The sequence below is a fragment of the Mirounga leonina genome, unplaced genomic scaffold (genome assembly GCF_011800145.1).
Source record: "Mirounga leonina isolate KUSES-001 unplaced genomic scaffold, KU_Mleo_1.0 Mir_125, whole genome shotgun sequence".
Lineage (NCBI taxonomy): Eukaryota > Metazoa > Chordata > Mammalia > Carnivora > Phocidae > Mirounga > Mirounga leonina.
In genome coordinates, this window is record NW_023270305.1 from 79,906,154 (window position 1) to 79,928,711 (window position 22,558).

A 22,558-nucleotide genomic window follows, 5' to 3' on the forward strand; every position below is an offset into this window, starting at 1 on the left:
AGATAATTTGGTATAATTTCTTCTTTAAATGTTTGGGAGAATTCACTAGTGAACTCATCTAGGTCTGGTCCTTTCTGTTTTGGAAATTTATTAATTATTGATTCAATTTCTTTAATAGATATAGGCTTATTCAGATCATCTATTTTTTATTGAATTTTGGCAGATTAAATCATTAAAGGTCCATTTCATTTAGATTATCAAATTTGTGGGCATGGAATTGTTCATAATATTCCTTTATTATCCTTTTAATGTCTAGGATCTGTAGTAATGTTCTCTTTCATGATTGATATTAGTAATTTGTGTCCCCTCTCTTTTTTCCTTAGGCTCAGTAGAGGCTTATCAATTTTATTGATCTTTTCAAACAACCAGCTCTTGGTTTTGTTGGTTTTCTTTGTTGATTTCCTGTTTTTAATTTCATTGATTTCTGTTCTAAGTTCTATTATTTCTTTTTTTTCTGCTTACTTTGGATTTAATTTGCTCTTCTTTTTCTAGTTTTCTAAAGTGGAAACTTAGATTATTGATGTATGTTTCTCTTTTTTGATGTATGATTCAATGTTATAAATTTCCCTCAGCCCACAAATTTTGATACGTTGTGTTTTCATTTTCATTTGTTTTAAAATATTTTAAAATTTCTCCTGTTATTTTTTCTTTGAATCAAGTGTTACTTAGCATTGTATTGTTTAATTCCCAGGTATTTTGTAATTTTCCAGTTACTCTTCTGTTATTGATTTCTAGTTTAATTACACTGTGGTCTGAGAACAGACATTGTATGGTTTCTATTCTTTTAACTTTGTTAAGGTCTGTTTTATGGCCCCAAGTGTGATCTATCTTGGTGAATGTTCCATGTGAGTTTGAGAAGAATGTACATTTTACCGCTCTTAAATGAAGTAGTTTATTGATGACTGTTACATTCAGTTGATTGATAGGTCTTGTTGCCTTCAACTATGTCTTTACTGATTTTCTGCCTGCTGGATTGGTCCATTTTTGACAGAGCAGTGTTGAAGTTTTCAACTATAATAGTGGATCTATCTGTTTCTCCTTGCAGTTATGTAAGTCTTGCCTAATATATTTTGACTCTCTGTTCTTAAATGCATATTCATTAAGGATTGTTATGTCTTCTTGGGGAATAGACTCCTTTATCATTATGTAATCCCCTTCTTTATCCCCAACAACATTCCTTGCTCTGAATTCTGCTTTGTTCAAAATTAATGTAGCTATTCCCACTTTCTTTTGATTAGTGTTATCATGGTATATCTTTCTCCATACATTTACTTTAAATTCACATGTATCTTTATATTTAAAATGGGTTTTTGGGGCACCTGGGTGGCTCAGTCATTATGTGTCTGCCTTTGGCTCAGGTCATGATCCCAGGGTCCCGGGATCAAGCCCCACATCAGGCTCCCTGCTTGGCGGGAAGCCTGCTTCTCCCTCTCCCCCTGCTTGTGTTCTCTCTCTTGCTGTGTCTCTCTCTGTGGAATAAACAAATAAAATCTTTAAAAATAATAATAATAAAATAAATACATAAATAAAATGGGTTTTTGAGGGTGTGAAGAAAGGGGAACCCTCTTGCACTGTTGGTGGGAATGCAAACTGGTACATCCACTCTGGAAAACAGTCTGGAGATTCCTCAAGAAATTAAAAATAGAGCTACCCTACGACCCAACAATTGCACTACTGGGTATTTACCCCAAAGATACAGATGTAGTGAAAAGAAGGGCCACATGCACCCCAATGTTCATAGCAGCAGTGTCCACAATAGCCAAACTGTGGAAGGAGCCGAGATGCCCTTCAACAGATGAATGGATAAAGAAGATGTGGTTCATATATATAATGGAATATTACTCAGCCATCAGAAAGGATGAATACCCACCATTTGCATCAACATGGTTGGAAATGGAGGGGATTATGCTAAATGAAATAAGTCAAACAGAGAAATACAATTATCATATGGTTTCACTCACATGTGGAATATAAGGAATAGTGCAGAGGGCACGGGAGAAGGGAGGAAAAACTGAATGAAAAGAAATAAGAGAGGGAGACAAACCATGAAAGACTCTGGACTCTGGGAATCAAACTGAGAGTTACAGAAGGGAGAGGGGTGGGGGGATGGGATAACTGGGTGATGGGTATTAAGGAGGGCACGTGTGGTGATGAGCACTGGGTGTTATATGCAACTAATGAATCGTTGAACACTACATCAAGAAGTTGGTTAATTGAACATAATAAAAAAAATAAAATGGGTTTATTTTAGACAACATAGTTGGGTCTTACTTTTTGATCCACTATGACAATCTTTGTCTTTCAATTTGTGAATATAGACCATTGAGATTCAGAGTGATTATTTGATATTTTTAATTAATATTTACCATATTTATTTCTGTTTTCTATTTGTTGCCCTTGATTTTCATTCCTATTTTTGTCTTCCTCTCTCTCTCTCTTTCTTTTTTGCTTTCTGTGGTTTTAATTGAACAATTTATGTGATTCTATTCTCTCTCCTTTCTTTTTTTTTTTTAAAGATTTATTTATTTATTTGAGAGAGCGAGAATGAGAGAGAGTACATGAGAGGGGGGAGGGTCAGAGGGAGAAGCAGGCTCCTCGCTGAGCAGGGAGCCCGATGCGGGACTCGATCCCAGGACTCCAGGATCATGACCTGAGCCGAAGGCAGTTGCTTAACCAACTGAGCCACCCAGGTGCCCTATTCTCTCTCCTTTCTTAACATATCAATTGTACCTTAAAAAAAATTTTTAATAGTTGCCCTAGAGTTTGCAATATACATTTGGAATTAATAATGTTCATTTTCAAAAAACACTGTACTATTTCACAGGCAGTACGAATACTTTATAGTAATAAAATAATTCTAACTCTTTTCTTCAGTCCCTTATATCATTCTATCATTCATTTCACTTATACATAAGTATATACATGATAATATATGTACATAGCATATATAATCAAATACATTGTTGCTACTTTAATTTTGAACAAAGAATAAGAAAAATAAAATTTTATTTTATCTTCACTTATTCCTTCTCCAATGTTCTTTTCTTTATGTAGATTCAAGTTTTTGACCTACATACTTTTCTTCTCTAAAGAACTTCTTTTAGTATTTCTTACAAGGCAGGACTGCTGGCAACAAACTCTTAATTTTTGCTTGTCTGAGAAAGTCTTTATTTCTCCCTCACTATCAAATGATAATTGTTCAGTGTACATAATTCTAGGCTGGTGGGTTTTCTTCTCTCAACACTTTGTATATTTCACTCTACTCTCTTCTTGTTTGCATGGTTTTAGAAAAGTAAGGTGTGATTCTTATTTTTGATCGTCTATAAATACAATCTTTTTCCCCAGGGCCTTTTTCAGTATTTTTTCTTTATCTTTGATTTTCAGTACTTTGTTATGCCTAGGTAGGTTTTTTTGGCATTTATCATAGTTGATGTTCTCTGAACTTCCTGGATCTGTGGTTTGGTGTCTGACATTAATTTGGAGAAATTCTCAGTTGTTATTGTGTCAAATATTTCTTTCCCTCCTTCCTTCCTTCCTTTCTTCCTTCTTTTCCTCCTTCCTTCCTTCTCCTTCTGATATTCCCATTATATATACGTTACACTTTTTGTAGTTGTCTCACAGTCCATGAATCTCCTGTTTTTTGTTTGTTTGTTTGTTTTCCCCAGTCTTTGTTCTCTTTGCCTTTCAGTTTTGGAGGTTTCTATTGAGATGGCCTTAAGGTCAAAGATTCTTTCCTTAGCCATGTTCAGAGTACTAATTTGCCTATCTAAAGATTTTTCATTTCTGTGATGGTGTTTTTAATCTCTAACATTACTTTTTGGTTCTTTCTCAGACTTTCTCTCGACTTACATTGCCCATCTGTTCTTGTGTGCTGTCCACTTAATCCATTAGAGCCCTTAGCATATTAATCATACTTGTTTTAAATTCCCCATCTGATAGTTCCAGCATCCTTGCTGTGTCTGAGTCTGGTTCTGATGCTTACTCTGTCTCTTCAAACTGTATTTTTGGTTTTTGTTTTGTTTTGCCTTTTAGTATGTCTAATAGTTGTTTTTTGTTTTTTGGTTTGTTTTTTTGATGGACAGACATGATGTACCAGGTAAAAAGAACTGCTGTTCTACTGGGTATTTACCCCAAAGATACAAATGTAGGGATCCGAAAGTGTACGTGCACCCCGATGTTTATAGCAGCAATGTCCACAATAGCCAAACTGTGGAAAGAGCCAAGATGTCTATCGACAGAAGAATGGATAAAGAAGAATTGGTATATATATACAATGGAATATTATGCAGCCATCAAAAGGAATGAGATCTTGCCATTTGCAATGACGTGGATGGAACTGGAGGGTATTATGCTGAGCGAAATAAGTCAAACAGAGAAAGACATGTATCATATGACCTCATTGATATGAGGAATTCTTGATCTCAGGAAACAAACTAAGGGTTGCTGGAGTGGGGGGGAGGGATGGGGTGACTGGGTGATGGATACTGGGGAGGGTATGTGCTCTGGTAAGTGCTGTGAATTGTGCAAGACTGTTGAATCTCAGATCTGTACCTCTGAAACAAATAATGCCATATATGTTAAGAAAAAAAAAAAAAAGAAGAAGGTAGCAGGAGGGGAAAATGAAGGGGGGGAAATCGGAGGGAGAGACGAACCATGAGAGACAATGGACTCTGAAAAGGAAACTGAGGGTTCTAGACGGGAGGGGGTGAGAGGATGGGTTAGCCTGGCGATGGGTATTAAAGAAGGCATGTTCTGCATGGAGCACTGGGTGTTATGTACAAACAATGAATCATGGAACACTACATCTAAAACTAATGATGTAATGTATGGGGATTAACATAACAATAAAAAAATTTTAAAAAAAAGAACTGCTGTAAATTGGTCTTTAGTAATGTGGTGGTGGTGTTTGGGGAGAGGGAAGCACTGTATAGTCCTATGCTCCTATCATTGGGTCTCAGTCTTTTAAGGAGCCTGTACCACTAGATTGTGAACTCCACATGTGTGTCTCCATCTTCCCCTTTCCTCCTTAGGTAGTACAGGATGGCTAGAGTGGGCTGGAGTTGGGAATAGTATTGGTGGACAGTACCATAATTTAGTTAACCAAATCTCTCTTGCTGTGCATTTGTCTTTAATTTCTATCTAATTGAACAACACTGTAATGAACATTCTCAGAGCTAAATCTTTTTGCACATCTTTGATTTTCCTAGTGTAGAGTCTCTAGAAGTGCTGTTGTTAGATCAGTGGGTATGCAGGCTTTGATCTTTGATAGAAACTGACAAACTGCCTGCTATAAATTTCTATCTCCACCAAAAAAGATAAAGTGCCTATTGCCTGCATGCTGGCCAAAACTGAGTTGGCTTTATGTTCTTCTTTGCTAACTTGATAGGCAAAATAGAACATAGAAGAAAAAAGGACTCTTCTTGCTTACAATTGTATTCTTTTTATTTGTGAGTTATAATTTTAAAAATATGGTGAATGGCAATTTGCTTTTCTTCCTTTTTGTGAATTGTCACATTTTGGCCCTTAGCCCATTTTTCTTTTTAAGGTATTTGTCTTTTTCTTCTATTGTATCTTTAAGTCTTTATATAGTATGGATATTAAATCTTTGTCTCTCATATATCCTCCAAGTATTTTCCTAGGTTTTTGCCTTTTTGTTTTGTTTTTTGCTGTTTTTATCATAGAGAATTACATTTTTGTGTAGCCAAATCATTGTTATCATACTTCAAAAGATCTTCCCCAGCTCAAGATTAAACATCTATTCATATTTTCTTCTTGGGCATTCAAGGTTTTTTTCTAACATTTAAATCTTTAATATTTATGTAATTAATTTTGGCATATACTGTGTATTAGAGATTTTTTTTATTCTTATGTTAATCCCCATACATTACATCATTAGTTTTAGATGTAGCGTTCCATGATTCATTGTTTGTGCATAACACCCAGTGCTCCATGCAGAATGTGCCCTCCTCAATACCCACCACCAGGCTAACCCATCCTCCCACCCCCCTCCCCTCTAGAACCCTCAGTTTGTTTTTCAGAGTCCATTGTCTCTCATGGTTCGTCTACCCTCCAATTTCCCCTGCTTCATTCTTCCCCTCCTGCTACCTTCTTCTTCTTCTTTTTTTTTCTTATCATATATTGCATTATTTGTTTCAGAGGTACAGATCTGAGATTCAACAGTCTTGCACAATTCACAGCGCTTACCAGAGCACATACCCTCCCCAGTGTCTATCACCCAGTCACCCCATCCCTCCCACCCCACACCCCACTCCAGCAACCCTCAGTTTGTTTCCTGCGATTAAGAATTCCTCATATCAGTGAGGTCATATGATACATTTCTTTCTCTTTTTCACTTATTTCACTCAACATAATACCCTCCAGTTCCATCCACGACATTGCAAATGGCAAGATCTCATTCCTTTTGATGGCTGCATAATATTCCATTGTGTATATATACAACATCTTCTTTATCCATTCATCTGTCGATGGACATCTTGGCTCTTTCCACAGTTTGGCTATTGTGGGCATTGCTGCTATAAACATTGGGGTGCATGTACCCTTTCAGATCCCTACTTTTGTATCTTTGGGGTAAATACCCAGTAGTGCAATTGCGGGATCATATGGTAGCTCTATTTTCAACTTTTTGAGGAACCTCCATACTGTTTTCCAGAATGGCTGCACCAGCTTGCATTCCCACCAACAGTGTAGGAGGGTTCCCCTTTCTCCGCATCCCCGCCAACATCTGTCGTTTCCTGACTTGTTAATTTTAGCCATTCTGACTGGGGTGAGGTGGTATCTCATTGAGGTTTTGATTTGGATTTCCCTGAGGCCGAGCGATATTGAGCACTTTTTCATGTGTCTATTGGCCATTTGGATGTCTTCTTTGGAAAAATGTCTGTTCATGTCTTCTGCCCATTTCTTGATTGGATTCTTTGTTCTTTGGGTGTTGAGTTTGATGAGTTCTTTATAGATTTTGGATACTAGCCCTTTATCTGATATGTCATTTGCAAATATCTTCTCCCATTCTGTCGGTTGTCTTTTGGTTTTGTTGACTGTTTCCTTTGCTTTGCAAAAGCTTTTTATCTTGATGAAGTCCCAATAGTTCATTCTTGCCCTTGCTTCCCTTGCCTTTGGTGATGTTTCTAGGAAGAAGTTGCTTTGGCTGAGGTCAAAGAGGTTGCTGCCTGTGTTCTCCTTTAGGATTCTGATGGACTCCTGTCTCACATTGAGGTCTTTCAACCATTTGGAGTCTATTTTTGTGTGTGGTGTAAGGAAATGGTCCAGTTTCATTCTTCTGCATGTGGCTATCCAATTTTCCCAACTCCATTTGCTGAAGAGACTGTCTTTTTTCCATTGGACATTCTTTCCTGCTTTGTCAAAGATGAGTTGACCATAGAGTTAAGGGTCCATTTCTGGGCTCTCTATTCTGTTCCATTGATCTATGTGTCTGTTTTTCTGCCAGTACCATGCTGTCTTGATGATGACAGCTTTGTAATAGAGCTGGAAGTCCGGAATTGTGATGCCGCCAACTTTGCCCTTCTTTTTCAACATTCCTCTGGCTATGCAGGGTCTTTTCTGGTTCCATACAAATTTTAGGATTATTTGTTCCATTCTTTGAAAAAAGTGGATGGTATTTTGATGGGGATTGCATTGAATGTGTAGATTGCTCTAGGTAGCATTGACATCTTCACAATATTTGTTCTTCCAATCCATGAGCATGGAACGTTTTTCCATTTCTTTGTGTCTTCCTCCATTTCTTTCATGAGTATTTTATAGTTTTCTGAGTACAGATCCTTTGCCTCTTTGGTTAGATTTATTCCTAGGTATCTTATGGTTTTGGGTGCAATTGTAAATGGGATCGACTCCTTAATTTCTCTTTCTTCTGTCTTGTTGTTGGTGTATAGGAATGCCACTGATTTCTGTGCATTGATTTTATATCCTGCCACTTTACTGAATTCCTGTCTGAGTTCTAGCAGTTTTGGGGTGGAGTCTTTGGGGTTTTCCACATAAAGTATCATATCATCTGCAAACAGTGAGAGTTTGACTTCTTCTTTGCCGATTTGGATGCCTTTGATTTCTTTTTGTTGTCTGATTGCTGTGGCTAGGACTTCCAATACTGTGTTGAATAGCAGTGGTGATACTGGACATCCCTGCCGTGTTCCTGACCTTAGGGGGAAAGCTCTCAGTTTTTCCCCATTGAGAATGATATTTGCTGTGAGTTTTTCATAGATGGCTTTTATGATATGGAGGTATGTACCCTCTATGCCTATACTCTGAAGAGTTTTGATCAAGAAAGGATGCTGTACTTTGTCAAATGCTTTTTCTGCATCTATTGAGAGGATCATATGATTCTTGTTCTTTCTTTTGTTAATGTATTGTATCACGTTGATTGATTTGCGGATGTTGAACCAACCTTGCAGCCCAGGGATAAATCCCACTTGGTCGTGGTGAATAATCCTTTTAATGTACTGTTGGATCCTACTGGCTAATATTTTGGTGAGAATTTTTGCATCCATGTTCATCAGGGATATTGGTCTGTAATTCTCCTTTTTGATGGGGTCTTTGTCTGGTTTGGGGATCAAGGTAATGCTGGCCTCATAAAATGAGTTTGGAAGTTTTCCTTCCATTTATATTTTTTGGAACAGTTTCAGAAGAATAGGTATTAATTCTTCTTGAAATGTTTGGTAGAATTCCCCTGGGAAGCCATCTGGCCCTGGGCTTTTGTTTGTTGGGAGATTTTTGATGACTGCTTCAATTTCCTTAGTGGTTATAGGTCTGTTCAGGTTTTCTATTTCTTCCTGGTTCAGTTTTGGTAGTTGATACATCTCTAGGAATGCATCCATTTCTTCCAGGTTATCTAATTTGCTGGCATAGAGTTGCTCATAATATGTTCTTATAATTGTTTGTATTTCTTTGGTGTTGGTTGTGATCTCTCCTCTTTCATTCATGATTTTGGTGATTTTTGTCATTTCTCTTTTGTTTTTGATAAGTCTGGCCAGGGGTTTATCAATCTTGTTAATTCATTCAAAGAATCAGCTCCTAGTTTCGTTGATCTGTTCTACTGTTCTTTTAGTTTCTATTTCATTGATTTCTGCTCTGATCTTTATTATTTCTCTTCTCCTGCTGGGTTTAGGCTTTACTTGCTGTTCTTTCTCCAGCTCCTTTAGGTGGAGGGTTAGGTTGTGTACTTGAGACCTTTCTTGTTTCTTGAGAAAGGCTTGTATTGCTATATACTTTCCTCTTAGGACTGCCTTTGCTGCATCCCAAAGATTTTGAACAGTTGGGTTTTCATTTTCATTGGTTTCCATGAATTTTTTAAATTCTTCTTTAATTTCCTGGTTGACCCATTCATTCTTCAGTAGGATGCTCTTTAGCCTCCATGTATTTGAGTTCTTTCTGACTTTCCTCTTGTGATTGAGTTCTAGTTTCAAAGCATTGTGGTCTGAAAATACGCAGGGAATGATCCCAGTGTTTTGGTACCGGTTGAGACCTGATTTATGACCTAGGATGTGATCGATTCTGGAGAATGTTCCATGGGGACTAGAGAAGAATGTGTATTCCGTTGCTTTGGGATGGAATGTTCTGAATATGTCTGTGAAGTCCATTTGGTCCAGTGTGTCATTTAAAGTCTTTATTTCCTTGTTGATCTTTTGCTTTGACGATCTGTCCATTTCAGTGAGGGGGGTGTCAAAGTCCCCCACTATTATTGTATTGTTGTCGATGTGTTTCTTTGCTTTTGTTATGAATTGCCTTATATAATTGGCTGCTCCCATGTTAGGGGCATAGATATTTACAGTTGTTAGATCTTCTTGTTGGATAGACCCTTTAAGTAGGATATAGTGTCCTTCCTCATCTCTTGTTACAGTCTTTGGTTTAAAATCTAATTTGTCTGATATAAGGATAGCCACCCCAGCTTTCTTTTGGTGTCCATTAGCATGGTAAATGGTTTTCCACCCCCTCACTTTCAATCTGGGGATGTCTTTGGTTCTAAAATGAGTCTCTTGCAGACAGCATTTCGATGGGTCTTGTTTTTTAATCCAGTCTGATAGCCTGTGTCTTTTGATTGGGGCATTTAGCCCATTTACATTCAGGGTAACTATTGAAAGATAGGAATTTAGTGCCATTGTATTGCTTATAAGGTGACTGTTAGCATATATTGTCTGTGTTCCTTTCTGGTCTATGTTGCTTTTAGGCTCTCTCTTTGCTTAGAGGACCCCTTTCAAGATTTCTTGTAGGGCTGGTTTTGTGTTTGCAAATTCCTTTAGTTTTTGTTTGTCCTGGAAGCTTTTTATCTCTCCTTCAATTTTCAATGACAGCCTAGCTGGATATAGTATTCTTGGCTGCATATTTTTCTCATTTAGTGCTCTGAATATATCCTGCCAGTCCTTTCTGGCCTGCCAGGTCTCTGTGGATAGGTCTGTTGCCAATCTAATGTTCTACCATTGTAGGTTACATATCTCTTGTCCCGAGCTGCTTTCAGGATTTTCTCTTTGTCTCTGAGACTCATAAGTTTTAGCATTAGATGTTGGGGTATTGACCTATTTTTATTGATTTTGAGAGGGGTTCTCTGTGCTTCCTGGATTTTGATGCCTGTTTCCTGCCCCAAATTAGGGAAGTTCTCTGCTATAATTTGCTCCATTATACCTTCTGCCCCTCTCTCTCTTTCTTCTTCTTCTGGGATCCCTATTATTCTAATGTTGTTCGTCTTATGGTATCGCTTATCTCTCGAATTCTGCCCTCGTGATCCAGTAGTTGTTTATCTCTCTTTTTGTCAGCTTCTTTATTTTTCATCATTTGGTCTTCTATATTACTGATTCTCTCTTCTGCCTCATTTATCCTAGCAGTTAGCGCCCCCATTTTCGATTGCACCTCATTAATAGCCTTTTTGATTTCTACTTGGTTAGATTTTAGCTCTTTTACTTCTCCAGAAAGAGTTTCTCTAAGAACTTCCATATTTTTTTCAAGCCCAGCTAGTATCTTTAAAGTGATGATTCTGAACTCTAGGTCTGACATCGTACTAATGTCCGTATTGAGTAGGTCCCTGGCAGTCGGTACTACCTCTTGTTCTTTTTGTTGAGGTGATTTTTTCCGTCTTGTCATTTTGTGCAGAGGAGAATAGATTAATGAGAGAACAAAATGCTAGCAGAGTAACCACGTCCCCAGAAAATATACTCTAAACAAATCAGAAAAGACCTGAAGCAGTGGAAAAAGAAATGGAAAGAAAGAAAAAAGAAAAAGATAAAAACAAACAAAAACAAACAAAACAAAACAACGACAACAAAAAAAACCAGAATGTGATCAAATATGATCAGGCTGGTATATAGATCAGTGCCACACACTAGATTTGGGGTGTATTTTGGTCTGTTAGAAGAAAGTGCCTCCCAAAATTTTAAAGAAAGAAAAAGTTATATATGTACAAAAATAAGGGTTGATATGATGAAGGGAATGAATATGACTGTAAAGATGGAAATTATAAAAAATTTTATAAAAGGAATTGATAAGAAGTTGTTTGAAAAAAGAAAGAAGAGGATTTAAAAAAAAGAAAAAAAAGGGAGAGAATGTGATTAGGCAGGGGAGTAGAAAAAACCATATACTAGAGATTTAGGGTATATTTTAATCTGTTAGAAGAAACTATCTCAAAATTTTAAAGAGAGAACAACTTATATATATATGCCAAAAATACGGGTAACTACTATGAAGGGATAGAAAATGACTCTAAAAATGAAAAATAAAAATGTTTTTTTTAAAAAAAGGGATTGATAAGATGTTGGTTGAAAAAGGGAAAAAGAAAAATTAAAAAAAAAAAAAACAGTTAAAAAAAATTAACTTTGAAAGACTAAAGAATCATGGTAAAAAAGCCATGAATTCTATGTGCAGTAGTCCCGTAGCGCTGGAATTCTGCCGTTCTCATTGATTGGTAAACTTGGTCTTGGCTGGCTGTTCTCGCTGATCTTCTGGGGAGGGGCCTGTTGCCGTGGTTTCCAAATGTCTTTGCCGGAGGCGGAATTGCCCCGCCCTTGCCCCCTCTCGGGAGCTTTTGTTCCCTGCAAGCTTTCCGTACAGCTTTGGGGGCGGAGAGTGAAAATGGCGGCCTCCCAATCTCTGCCCCGGAGGAGCCGAGAACCCAGGGCCCTGCTCCTCAGTGAGCCCCCAGAGAAAAGCCGTCAGTCACTCCCGTCTCCCCGGTCTCCGGCCGCACTCCATGCTCACCCAGCCTGTGACCGCGCGTTTCTATCTCTGGCACCTGACCCCGGGTGGAGTCTCCAAACCCAGCACATCCCTGCGGTGCACTCCCGCACGGCTCTTCCCGGGGGAGGAAGGTGAGTCTCCCCGGATCTGCCGCTTGTTGGGTCCCTGCTGGAGGAGCAGGGGCCCGACTGTGCCGCGGATCATGGTTTATGGCAACCCCGAGCTGAGAGCCCGTGCCTCGGCTCCGTCTCTGCAGCCAGCTTCCCTGCTCCGATACCTGGGAGCTCTGCCACACTCAGGCACCCCCGGTCTTTCTGTGACCCTGAGGGTCCTGAGACCACACTGTCCCGGAGGGTTGCACCCCCCGCTTAGCCACCCGAGTGACGTCCCTCAGCGGAGCAGACTTTTAAAAGTTCCGATTTTGTGCTCCATGGTTCTATCACTTGCCAGAAGCAGCCGACGGAGGCCCCTCCCCCGCCGTCTATCCTCCCGAATATCGCCTCGGATTCACTTCTCCGCACGTCCTACCTTCCAGAAAGTGGTCGCTTTTCTGATGAGAGAGTTGTTGCTATTCTTTTCTTCGATCTCCTGTTGAGTTTGTAGGTGTTCAGAATGGTCTGATCCCTATCCAGCTGAATTCCTGAGAGGAGACGAAATCCAGGTCTCCTACTCCTCTGCCATCTTGCTCCACCCCCCCAAAGAATATTTTTTAATAGCCAATTTTAATCACATTTTCTAACTTATTATTGCTGGTATATGAGTAAACTAATGATTTTTATGTATGTATTTTAAAATTTGCAGTATTTCTCGAATTTATTCTAATTTTTAGTTGATACTGTTTTTTCTAGGTAAAAAAATTTTATACCTTTTTTCCAATATTAATGCTTTCTGTTTTATATTCTTTTATTTCTTTGGCTCTAATTTCTAGACCAGTCCTAAGTAATAGGGTGAATAATATGGTATTTTCAATTTTTCACCAAAATTAACCTGGTATTTTCTTCTTTTGAATTTTACAAAATTAAATGTCTTCTTTTTGTGTGCTATTTTATTGTTGCAAAAACTCTGACATGTAGGAAGCCTTCAGTTACCTTTCCCTTTGCATGATCAGCGAAGTCCTAGGGGGCTCCCTTTGACTGAATCTGAGTTGAGTTCATTCACAGGCCCAGGACTCTTACAAGTTGTAAACTTGTGAAGTGAGCAAGGCATGGGAGTTCAGGGGCATTTTCTGTACATCTCTCCTCAAGTTGGCCACTTTGGCCTAATGGTTACGAGAAAAGCCCATACATTCTAATAGCTGAGCTAGAATAGGGAACCCTTACAAATATCATTCTGTAGCCTGAGAACTGACTACCCTGTAACTTGCAAAATGATATGATCCACTTGTAGTGTCTATTGTATTTTTCTGGCTTGTATCAATTGAGAGAAGAAATACTCTAAAATCACAGATCATTTTGTTATTTGGAATCTTTTAAAGTTGGGAGGTTGGGAATGAGGGGTATGATTGCTCCTAGACTTTAATCTGTCCCCTTAGGTGAAGAGAGGTTTGGAATAGACCACGGGGAGCTTCCCCCAGCAGACACTCATCCTTGCTTTTCCCTATCTGTGTTCTCTAAAAGGCATATCCCATTCCCATTAGATGACTCTATCTTGACCCAGACAAACACCCCAAAACTGTGTGGTCCCTTAGCTCACAGGGAAGCCAGCTTTTCTGATAATTTCATGAAATGTGCTGGCCTAAAATGTGCCTCTGACCTGAGAGAAGCCTACAAGTCCCATATTATTGCTTCACAATAAAGTATTGAAGACTCTTTAGAGAACTCAGCTCCTCATTGGAAGACTCATTGCTTCACGTTAAAGTATTGAAGACTCAGATGGTACCTTCAAATCCAGTAGGGGTTACCCCATTAAGCTGGCCATCATCTCCTTAGCAGAAGTTCCAGATGGGCCAGGTGGTTCCCTAGCAGATTGTTGAGGGACAGGTGACAGGGAGGGTTTGATCTGGTGGGGCAGGGGGTGGCAGTGGTTTGGCAGACAGTCCATGCGGGGGTTCCATTACACACCCTACATACCGAGAGGAGGCTGGATATTGGGGAGGGAACAGAGGCCTGCCACAGACTCCTGGTGTAGGTGCCACTTTGCCTGTGGCATCCCTGTCTGGCCCTCTGGACACTTGCTGCTGCCTGTGTTGTCTCTCTTCTCCAGTCCCCTTCCCTGGTGGGTTCCCCCTTTTGCTCTCCATCCCTGCTCAGTGCTTTCTCTCTCCCACCCTCCTCTCTGCACCCTCTGTCATGTGTCCCTGCAGCTCCTGGCACCCGAGAAGGCACCCAGGAAGGCATCCCGGGCATGTCCTTTCTCACAGCTGCCAGGCTGCCAGTCTCCCCGGAAAGCTTCTCTTCCTCCGTGCTTCATGCCTCTTCCTTGCTCCATCTGTTTCCACTTTGTGCATCTATACTTGGCATTGTCTGCATTGCCAAAGAATTTAAGAGGGTTATCCAAAGCTTTTTGGAAGGCAGCTATGCTCACCACTATACCACCAACGCTCCAAAGCTTTTTGTACCCACAACTCTAAATAAATGGAATTGGATTGGGTCATTTTTTGTTCATGGATGGAGCCAGAAACTTAAAAAGCTTTATACTTGCTGAGTTTATTTTTATTCAAAATAATTTTATTTCAGTAAATAAATAATAGGAACATGAATTTTAAAATACTAGCCATATTGTAAATTACCACACTTTTCTATTTGAGGATGTTTGCAGCTATAATCAATATATAAGAGAGAAAGAGGGAGACCATGGGTGAAGATGTAAGGGCGGATTGTTTTTGTATGTCAGATCCCAAAATGGATAATAAACCATTCTTTGCATCATTGCTTAGGATCTTTTCTTAGCTCCTGCAATACTGATTGGTCTCTGTTTTTGTTGTGTGTTTTGTTGTGTGTCCACGTGCCTGTGTACATGATGGGCTGCGACAACCCCAGGACGAGATCCTGACCGTTATCAGAAGAGTGGATGACAACTGGGCAGAAGGCATGCTGGGAGACAAGATTGGGATTTTCCCCTTGCTATATGTGGAGGTAAGATCACTCTCTCAGACACGCTTCCTCTCCCACCCTGCTGACTGTTTCACCAGGCAGGGCAGGGGGCAGGGCTGGGCTCCTGGCCTGGGAGCCCCTTTTCAAGAGGGGAAGATGGGGACTGTGTTGGGTTTTTGTTCAGACTGCGGTGCTGTGAGAATTGCCTCACAGCTCCTCAAATCGACTGTCCCAGGCCTGGCTGCAGACCGCCTTACTGTATGGACAGTGAAGGAGGGCTCAGATGCAGGCTTTCCCCACTTCTCATGGAAATCCCGTGCCGGCGCCCACTGCCCCCAGACTCTCCTAGGTACTGCTGCTCTTGTCTCCCCAGTCCCAGAGGAGAAGGCAGTATTCCCCGTGTCCCTGCAAGCAGAGCTGAAGGATGCTGGCTCTAGTGGGCCATTTGTAGTCCTCCTAGGACTTTGGTAACCGGGCAGCCCATCCAACTGCAAGTCCCTAAAGCAAGGATGATTAGGGGTCTAGTCATTTCCTGTCTCCTTTCTGTAACGAAGAAGCACTCGGTTTCCAGTGAGTAAGTTATGGGCAGTGGCTGAGCTGGGAGCATCTTTGAATGTTTGACCTGTAAACCCCTGTTCGCTGTGGGCTGTTTGTGTATGTGCAGGACTGTTTGCTCACTGTGTGTGCGTGTGCCATTTGTCAGTGCAAATCCCATGTGTACACCCATGAGCCAACACACCCTTCATCTATTAATCCCCGCATTTAGCCATACGAATCATTTCAGCTAATGCGTACTGCATGCTCACTATATGCCAACACTTTCAAGTACTTGCTCATTTAATTTTCTCAACAACCCTGGCATAAGAAAGCCAGGAATGTCCCCACCTTAGAGATGAACAAATAGAGGCACGGAAAGGTCCCCTGGCTGATAAATGGCAGAGCCGGAACATAAAAACAGGCTGTTTGCTATAGACTTAGCCCTTCACTGCCCTGCCCTCCAGTACCCCCACTAGCAGACTGTACTTCACGCAGCCTGGTGCGGGGCTTCACGTGCTGGTAGGTGACACAGCCGGCTTTGCCACACCTTCTGCGTGGTGTGTGGTGCCACTAGGTGTTTGTTAAATACATCTGGTGATTCCTGTCACCGCAGGATAAAATCCAAATGCTATGGTAAGACATTCACCACTCTTTGCAGTTTGACCCTCATCTGTTTTTCTAGTCTCATCTCTGGTCATTTCCTCTCCTTTCCCTAAATGCTCCAGGCCAGTGGTTCTCTCACAGTAATTCTGGATAAACTGCCCAGGAGATTCTGAGATCCTCTCACACAATAACTCTAAGTCCACACACATACAAACACACAGAGCTCACAGAGTCACACACACAAATCTGTGTGGACTCATACACACACTGACACACACTCTCACACACAAAGCTCACACACACACACCCACGCCCCTCCCCTGTGCCTTGTAGGAATCAACATTCCCCAAACAGCTTGTAAGCTTCCATTTGTGCATTTGGTCCAATTTCCAGGGGTGTGTTCTTCATCCTGCTGCTTAAGATCGAAGAACCTGGGTGCCTGGGTGGCTCAGTTGGTTGAGCGACTGCCTTCGGCTCAGGTCGTGATCCTGGAGTCCCGGGATCGAGTCCCACGTCGGGCTCCCTGCTCAGCAGGTAGTCTGCCTCTCTTTCTGACCCTCCCCCCTCTCATGCTCTCTATCTCATTCTCTCTCTCAAATAAATAAATAAAATCTTAAAAAAAAAAAAAAAGATCGAAGAACCTGATGCATGAGTAACACTTACCATGCAGTCTAGAAGTGAAAAATCTGGCTTCCCAGACATTTATAGCCAGGGGAACTTTTTTCCCCAGGCAGACATACGAGGATACTCAAACACATATGCAGAGATGCTTACAGAAACTTTCTTATGATGGCCCCAAACTAGAAACACTGCATTAGCAGTGGAATGGATAAATAAAGGATAGTATGTCCATACGATGGAATACTATCCAGCAGAGAAAACGAGCAAAAGACTGCCACATTTAAAAGTGTAGCTGAATCTCACAGACAAATCTTTTGAAAGAAGCCAGACACAAAAGAGTATGTACAATTTTTGCTTTTAGGAAGTTCAAAGGCAGGCAAAACTACTCCAGGGTGACAGAAAGCAGAGCACGGGGCTTCTGCAGGGAGATTGACAGGAAGCAGCAAGAGGGAGGCCTCTGGGAGGCGGAGGTGTTTGATATCTTAATCTCGGGAGTGCTTACACAGTTGTGTGCAGCTGTAAAATGGTGTGCATTAACATTTGTGCACTTGAAAGTGCAGTTTAAGAAGCTAAGACGAAAGGAACGCCAAGCCAGGTCACACAGGCACCCCTTGGGGACGGCCAGGTTAGACCCATCAGCTACCCGCCCTCCAGAAGGGCTTAGGCATCATCAGGGAGGCTGAGGGCTTGGGCTCAGTGCTGGGAAACCAATCAGCTGAGCTCTCTGAGGGCTCTCCTCAGTTCCACAGACACACTCAAAGGGCAAATGGGCCTGTCTGTGCCTTCCCGGGGCCTGAGAGCTCAGCCACTGGAGACATGCTTTCAAACACTTCTCCCTCGAGGACATCTAGGCAGGCTCCTTCCTCCTTCTGGCCCAGAAGCCCTCCATGCCCTATACCTCAGTGACAATCCCACCTCTGCTCTGAACATGGCTTCCTTACCCCTTTGTGTGTTTCCTCAGAGAGGACGCCCTGAGGGCCCCGAGGCTCAGGGGTGCTCTGCTCTCCTCCCAGGGGCAATGGCAGAGCAGGGCCCAAAGCAGCCGTGGGCAGGGGCCTTGCTCCTCCGGATCCCACTCTTTCCTGGGCAGAGCCGTGGCCTGTGTAGTGCTGGCCCCACACCATGGCCCTCGAAGGCCCGGCCGCAGCCATAGCGCCCCTGACCCGCTCTGAAACGGGCTCCTGGCTTCTCACTCAGCAACCACTGAAGACAAGCCCCAAACGGGTATTTCCTGGGACCATTTCACTGTTTCTCTATCAATTCCCTTTTGAGGTACTTGAGTGGCTCTGGCCCCCTCGTAGCCATAGGGGTAGATTCCGGGGGTTGCAGAGTTCAGGCTGTCTTCCCTCCAGGAGACGGGGCAGGCCTTTGAGAGACCAGGGCTTGGAGCTCGGGTTTTCTGCGGAGTTTGAACCCGAGCTTCCCGTTGAGGCAGTTCCTGCTCTGTGCCTGACCCAGGAGGTTCTGTAAGAAGTGAACAAAGCACTTTGGCTCCGCAGATTCTACAGTCCTCTCCTAAGCAGGGCTGTCTCTTCACACCGGGCTTGCCGAGCAGGCCCGGTGGGACAGATGGTGTAAAGCCAGGCTGAAGCCGGCCTGGCCTGGAGCTACCGGTGGCCCATCTGCTGAGAAGGGGGCCCCGGTCTCCAGAAATATCTATACTCCTGGTGTCCTGCAGAAATAACCCTCTCATCCACGCTCCCTGTAGTGCCCGGGGGCCTAGCTGCCCTGGTACCCCTGTCGGCGACCTGGGCCGGCTGGTCTCAGGCACTGACTCTGCCGCAGGCTCCTTCACCCTCAAGTCCTCGCTGCTGCCTCCCACGTGCCTTCCTTCACCTCCTTTGACCTCCCCACCTTTCCAGCTCCCCTCCCGGCTTCCCTGGCCGCTGACCCTGGGTCTTCAACCTGCCTTCTTATTCTTTTCTCACGGTTGGTTTCATGAACAATCGGCATGCAGCAGCCATCCCCACACTGGGCCCACAGCACGTGTTGCTGACCCCGCCTCTCTGTCTGGTGACTGCTGGGCAGGGTGGCCTCGCTGGTGTCCACTTGGGACAGAGAGGAGTCGGCGTTGCTCCGGCCCCAGGGGAGTAAACCCAAACCCATGACGGTGACGTGGCCTGCCTTCTGTGTCCCCAAGGGGCAAGGGAGCCCTCTTCCTCCATGTGTAGGGGCTCAGTGCTGCCCGCCATGGGGTAAATGTAAGGCACTCTGCCCTTCCCATGTCCTGGCATGCCTGGGTCTGGCTTTGGGATTCCACCCTGCGGCGAGAGTAGACCCAACTGGAAGTTCTGCCAAGCCAGACCCATCATCCTATTCCACGGGGCTCCAAGATGGCAGGCTTGGCATCTGCCCTTCGTATGGATCTCAGGTCATCCCCTAAGAGCAAGGCCTATTTCTCATGGGCCGTGGCAACCCCAGTGATAGAACCATGAATGGGCCTTGGGGCAGCTCAGAGTATCCTGGGTTTCAGAGGTAGACCCCCCTGGGCTCAACACCATGTACTAGATGTGTGACCTTTAGCACATTTCTTATCCTTTCTGAGCCTATTTCCTCTCTCATACAAGGACAATAACATGGACCTCACGGGGATAGTTGTGAGGCTTCAAGACAATAACAGAGTGCACAGACCAGGCATGAGGTAGGCTCACAAGGGCCATCTTTGTTGTTGCTCTGCTATTATAAAGGTTTGTTGAGTGAATAATTGCTTAGAGGTCCATTCACATGTTTACTGAAAAGATCTGTGTCATTCTTTGGCATTGACCATATTTGGCCTCATATTTCTGAGTGTTTTCTCACAAGTGCTCACTTTCACTCCCCAGCGGGGGTGGGAGCTCTTTGAAGCAGGCATGCCCCTATTTCAGTGCAGGCATGACAGCCCCACCATGGTACGCTGAGCTGAGCCAGTTGTGCACTTGGGTAATGTCAACAAGACAAGCAATGCAGATATTCACATGCTACGTGATGGGAGAGGTAGCTCACTTGAAAGCTGTTCCTGAAGAGCATTCATGGGAATCACCCTTAGTCTGGAGAGATCCAGACACAGGACGCAGGACTGTGCTCTGCCTGTTCTGCTCTGAGTCTCAGTGGGGGATTCGCGTGGAGACTTAGAAGGCATGTTAGGAAGTTGGCCTGTGAAGCATGTCTGCAAGGAAAACCTCTCCACGGGCCCAGAATTAAAATCCCAAAGATCATGATAGGCTGGAAACAGTTGAAAAGAATGATGAAATGCAATGAGCCTAAGTGTCAAGTTCTGCCTTCACATTTAGAAAATCAGTTGTTTAGGCAGAGCAATGAGGAGACCTGGGTCACCAGCAGTTAACCAAGAAAGACCTCCAAAGTTACCAGATGACATGATGGTGCTTTACTTCTGCTGAGTAGGATATTTAAACATTAGCTGCTCTTCAAGGTGAGTGTATATGTGGTTGGCTACCCAGGTGACCTTGTCACAGTGGGTCCACCTTCATGCTTGCTTGAGGAACAGCCAGAAAGGCCATGTGGCTGAAACCAAGTGGACAAGGGAGCAAGTAGTAAGAGGTAAGGTCAGTAAGGTGAAGAGGGTCAGATCGGGTAGGCCCTTGAAGCCCTTTTTAAGAACTTTGGCTTTTGTTTTAGGTGAAATAGGAAACCGTTGAAGAACTTTTGAGCTTGATGACCTGACTTAAGGTTTAAGTGGATCACTTTGGCATGAGTGTTGCGCATAGATTGAGTAGGGGGGTGGGAGCGTGTGTGGCAAGAGTGGAAACAGATCACAAAGCTATTGCACCATTCTAGCTGAGACATGAAGCTGGCACAGGCCAGGGTAGTAGCCACAGAGATGGCAAAAGGCATCAGCTACTCTATGCTGGTAGAACCAGCAGGAAGTGCTGATGTGACGCTGTGAAGTAGAAGAAACCAAGTTGTGGTCTGAGCAACCGAAGGAATGAAATCACCATTGACTGAGGTGGGAGATGGAGGGTGAAGTGGGCAGGGGCGTATGGAGACCAGGAGGCCAGTTCTGGGCTGGCTGGGCCTGGGGTGTTTGTTAAACATCTGAGTAGCATGTCAGATGGGCAGCAGGTGTGCAGGGGTCAAGTTCAAGACAGAGGTCTGTGCTGAGACACTAACTTGGGGTCACTGGCATGTGAATGGGCCACTGTGGGAATGGATGCACCTGGGAAGGGTCCAAGAGCAGAGCCGTCCTGTAGTTCAGGGCATGTCTGGTCCTGCCCCTGACACCAGCCTCTTCATCTCTAGTCTGCCCTCTACACTATACCTGAACAGTGTTTCTCTCAGATCCACCGTCCCCTGCCCTCCACCCCAAGCCCCAGTTTCCTCCTTCCCTCCCAGCCTGGGCTCCATGGCCTCCAAGGTGGTGATCTCCAAACCTGCCATGAGATGCCAAGACCCAGCTTCACAACTTCTACCTAGTATGGCGGCACCAGACCCTCTCCAAGCACCCAAGATTCCAACCACCCATACTTCCACACTGACTTTCCTAGCTTGGGGCCCCTATGCAAGGACCTGTAGAGTTCCTTTTCAGTCTTCAAAACCCAACTCAAATGGTCCTCACTCCATAAAACCATTCCCTGAGCCCTATGACCCTGTTTATGGTCAAGGTTCAGGGCTTCAAGCATTTCTTAAACTTTTTCACTCCTCTGCTCAGATCAGGGTCCTTCGAGTCAGGGACCTTCTCTTGTTCATTTTTAATACCCTTAGCACTTAACAAAGTGACTGCACATAGTGGGTGCTTAATAAATGTTTGCGGGAGTGGCAGCTTGTCAGGAGATCAGAACAAGAATTAGCCAGGAACCATTTTCTGCATCTAGCAAAATGCAGTGATGGTCCAGAGCCAGAGGCTGTTTGGAGGACTTGGAGGCACACTGAGGAGAGGCGGGGAGTGGGAGGAAATGGGGTTGGACTGGTTTTTAACTTTAAAGACACAGCACATGATGTTTAGAGGGGGCCTAACATGGGGACTGGCTGTCTGAAGTCACGGAAAGAATGCTTTGCCTTGCTCCTGGATTTTGGAGTTTGCCCACATCTTCCTTTATTGGTCCTCTCCCAGGCCGACCGGCACCTCCCCTCAAACCTGTGCACCTTTGCTGGGTCTCACTTCCCCCCCATGGACTGCAGGGTGCACAGACTTGTCCCTTCACAAATGTGTGCCATGGCCTGTCCCACTTGCTCTGGACTCCATGGCTGTGTGGGGCCAGCTCCCACCCGTCTGAGGACACCCCTTTGTCTCACTTCCAGCCTTCACTCACATAGCTCCTGAGGCTGAGCCCCACACCCTTTCGGCCAGCTCCCACCCCTCTCTGTGAGAGACCTCTGGTTTGACTTCTGCCCCTGCTGGGGTGCGGGCTTCCTCCTTGTTCCCACCAGGCTCTGCGCTCACCCCGGTGTAGGGACTGTTGACATCCACTCAACCGGAGAGCGTGCTGCGGGCAGGACTCCATCTGCCTCCTTCCCTTCGCATCCCCAGGGCTCGGCACCCAGAGAAGGTGCAGGGGCAGGTTTCAGTGGGAGAGTGAGCCCCTCACCCCTGAAAACTGGCTCTCCTGTGCTCTGTGCTGATGCAAATATGCAGGTGCCTA

General features: G+C 43.7%; 1 protein-coding gene across 2 annotated transcripts in view; it reads left to right on the forward strand.

Moving 5' to 3' along the window:
- Positions 1–22,558, forward strand: part of SH3RF3 (SH3 domain containing ring finger 3) — a 407,247-nt gene that overhangs the window by 226,024 nt on the left and 158,665 nt on the right. For both annotated transcript variants that reach the window (XM_035001930.1, XM_035001931.1), the window contains exon 3: positions 15,168–15,263. In XM_035001930.1, coding sequence (XP_034857821.1) covers positions 15,168–15,263 — 96 coding nt within the window. The remainder of the gene's footprint in view (positions 1–15,167; positions 15,264–22,558) is intronic.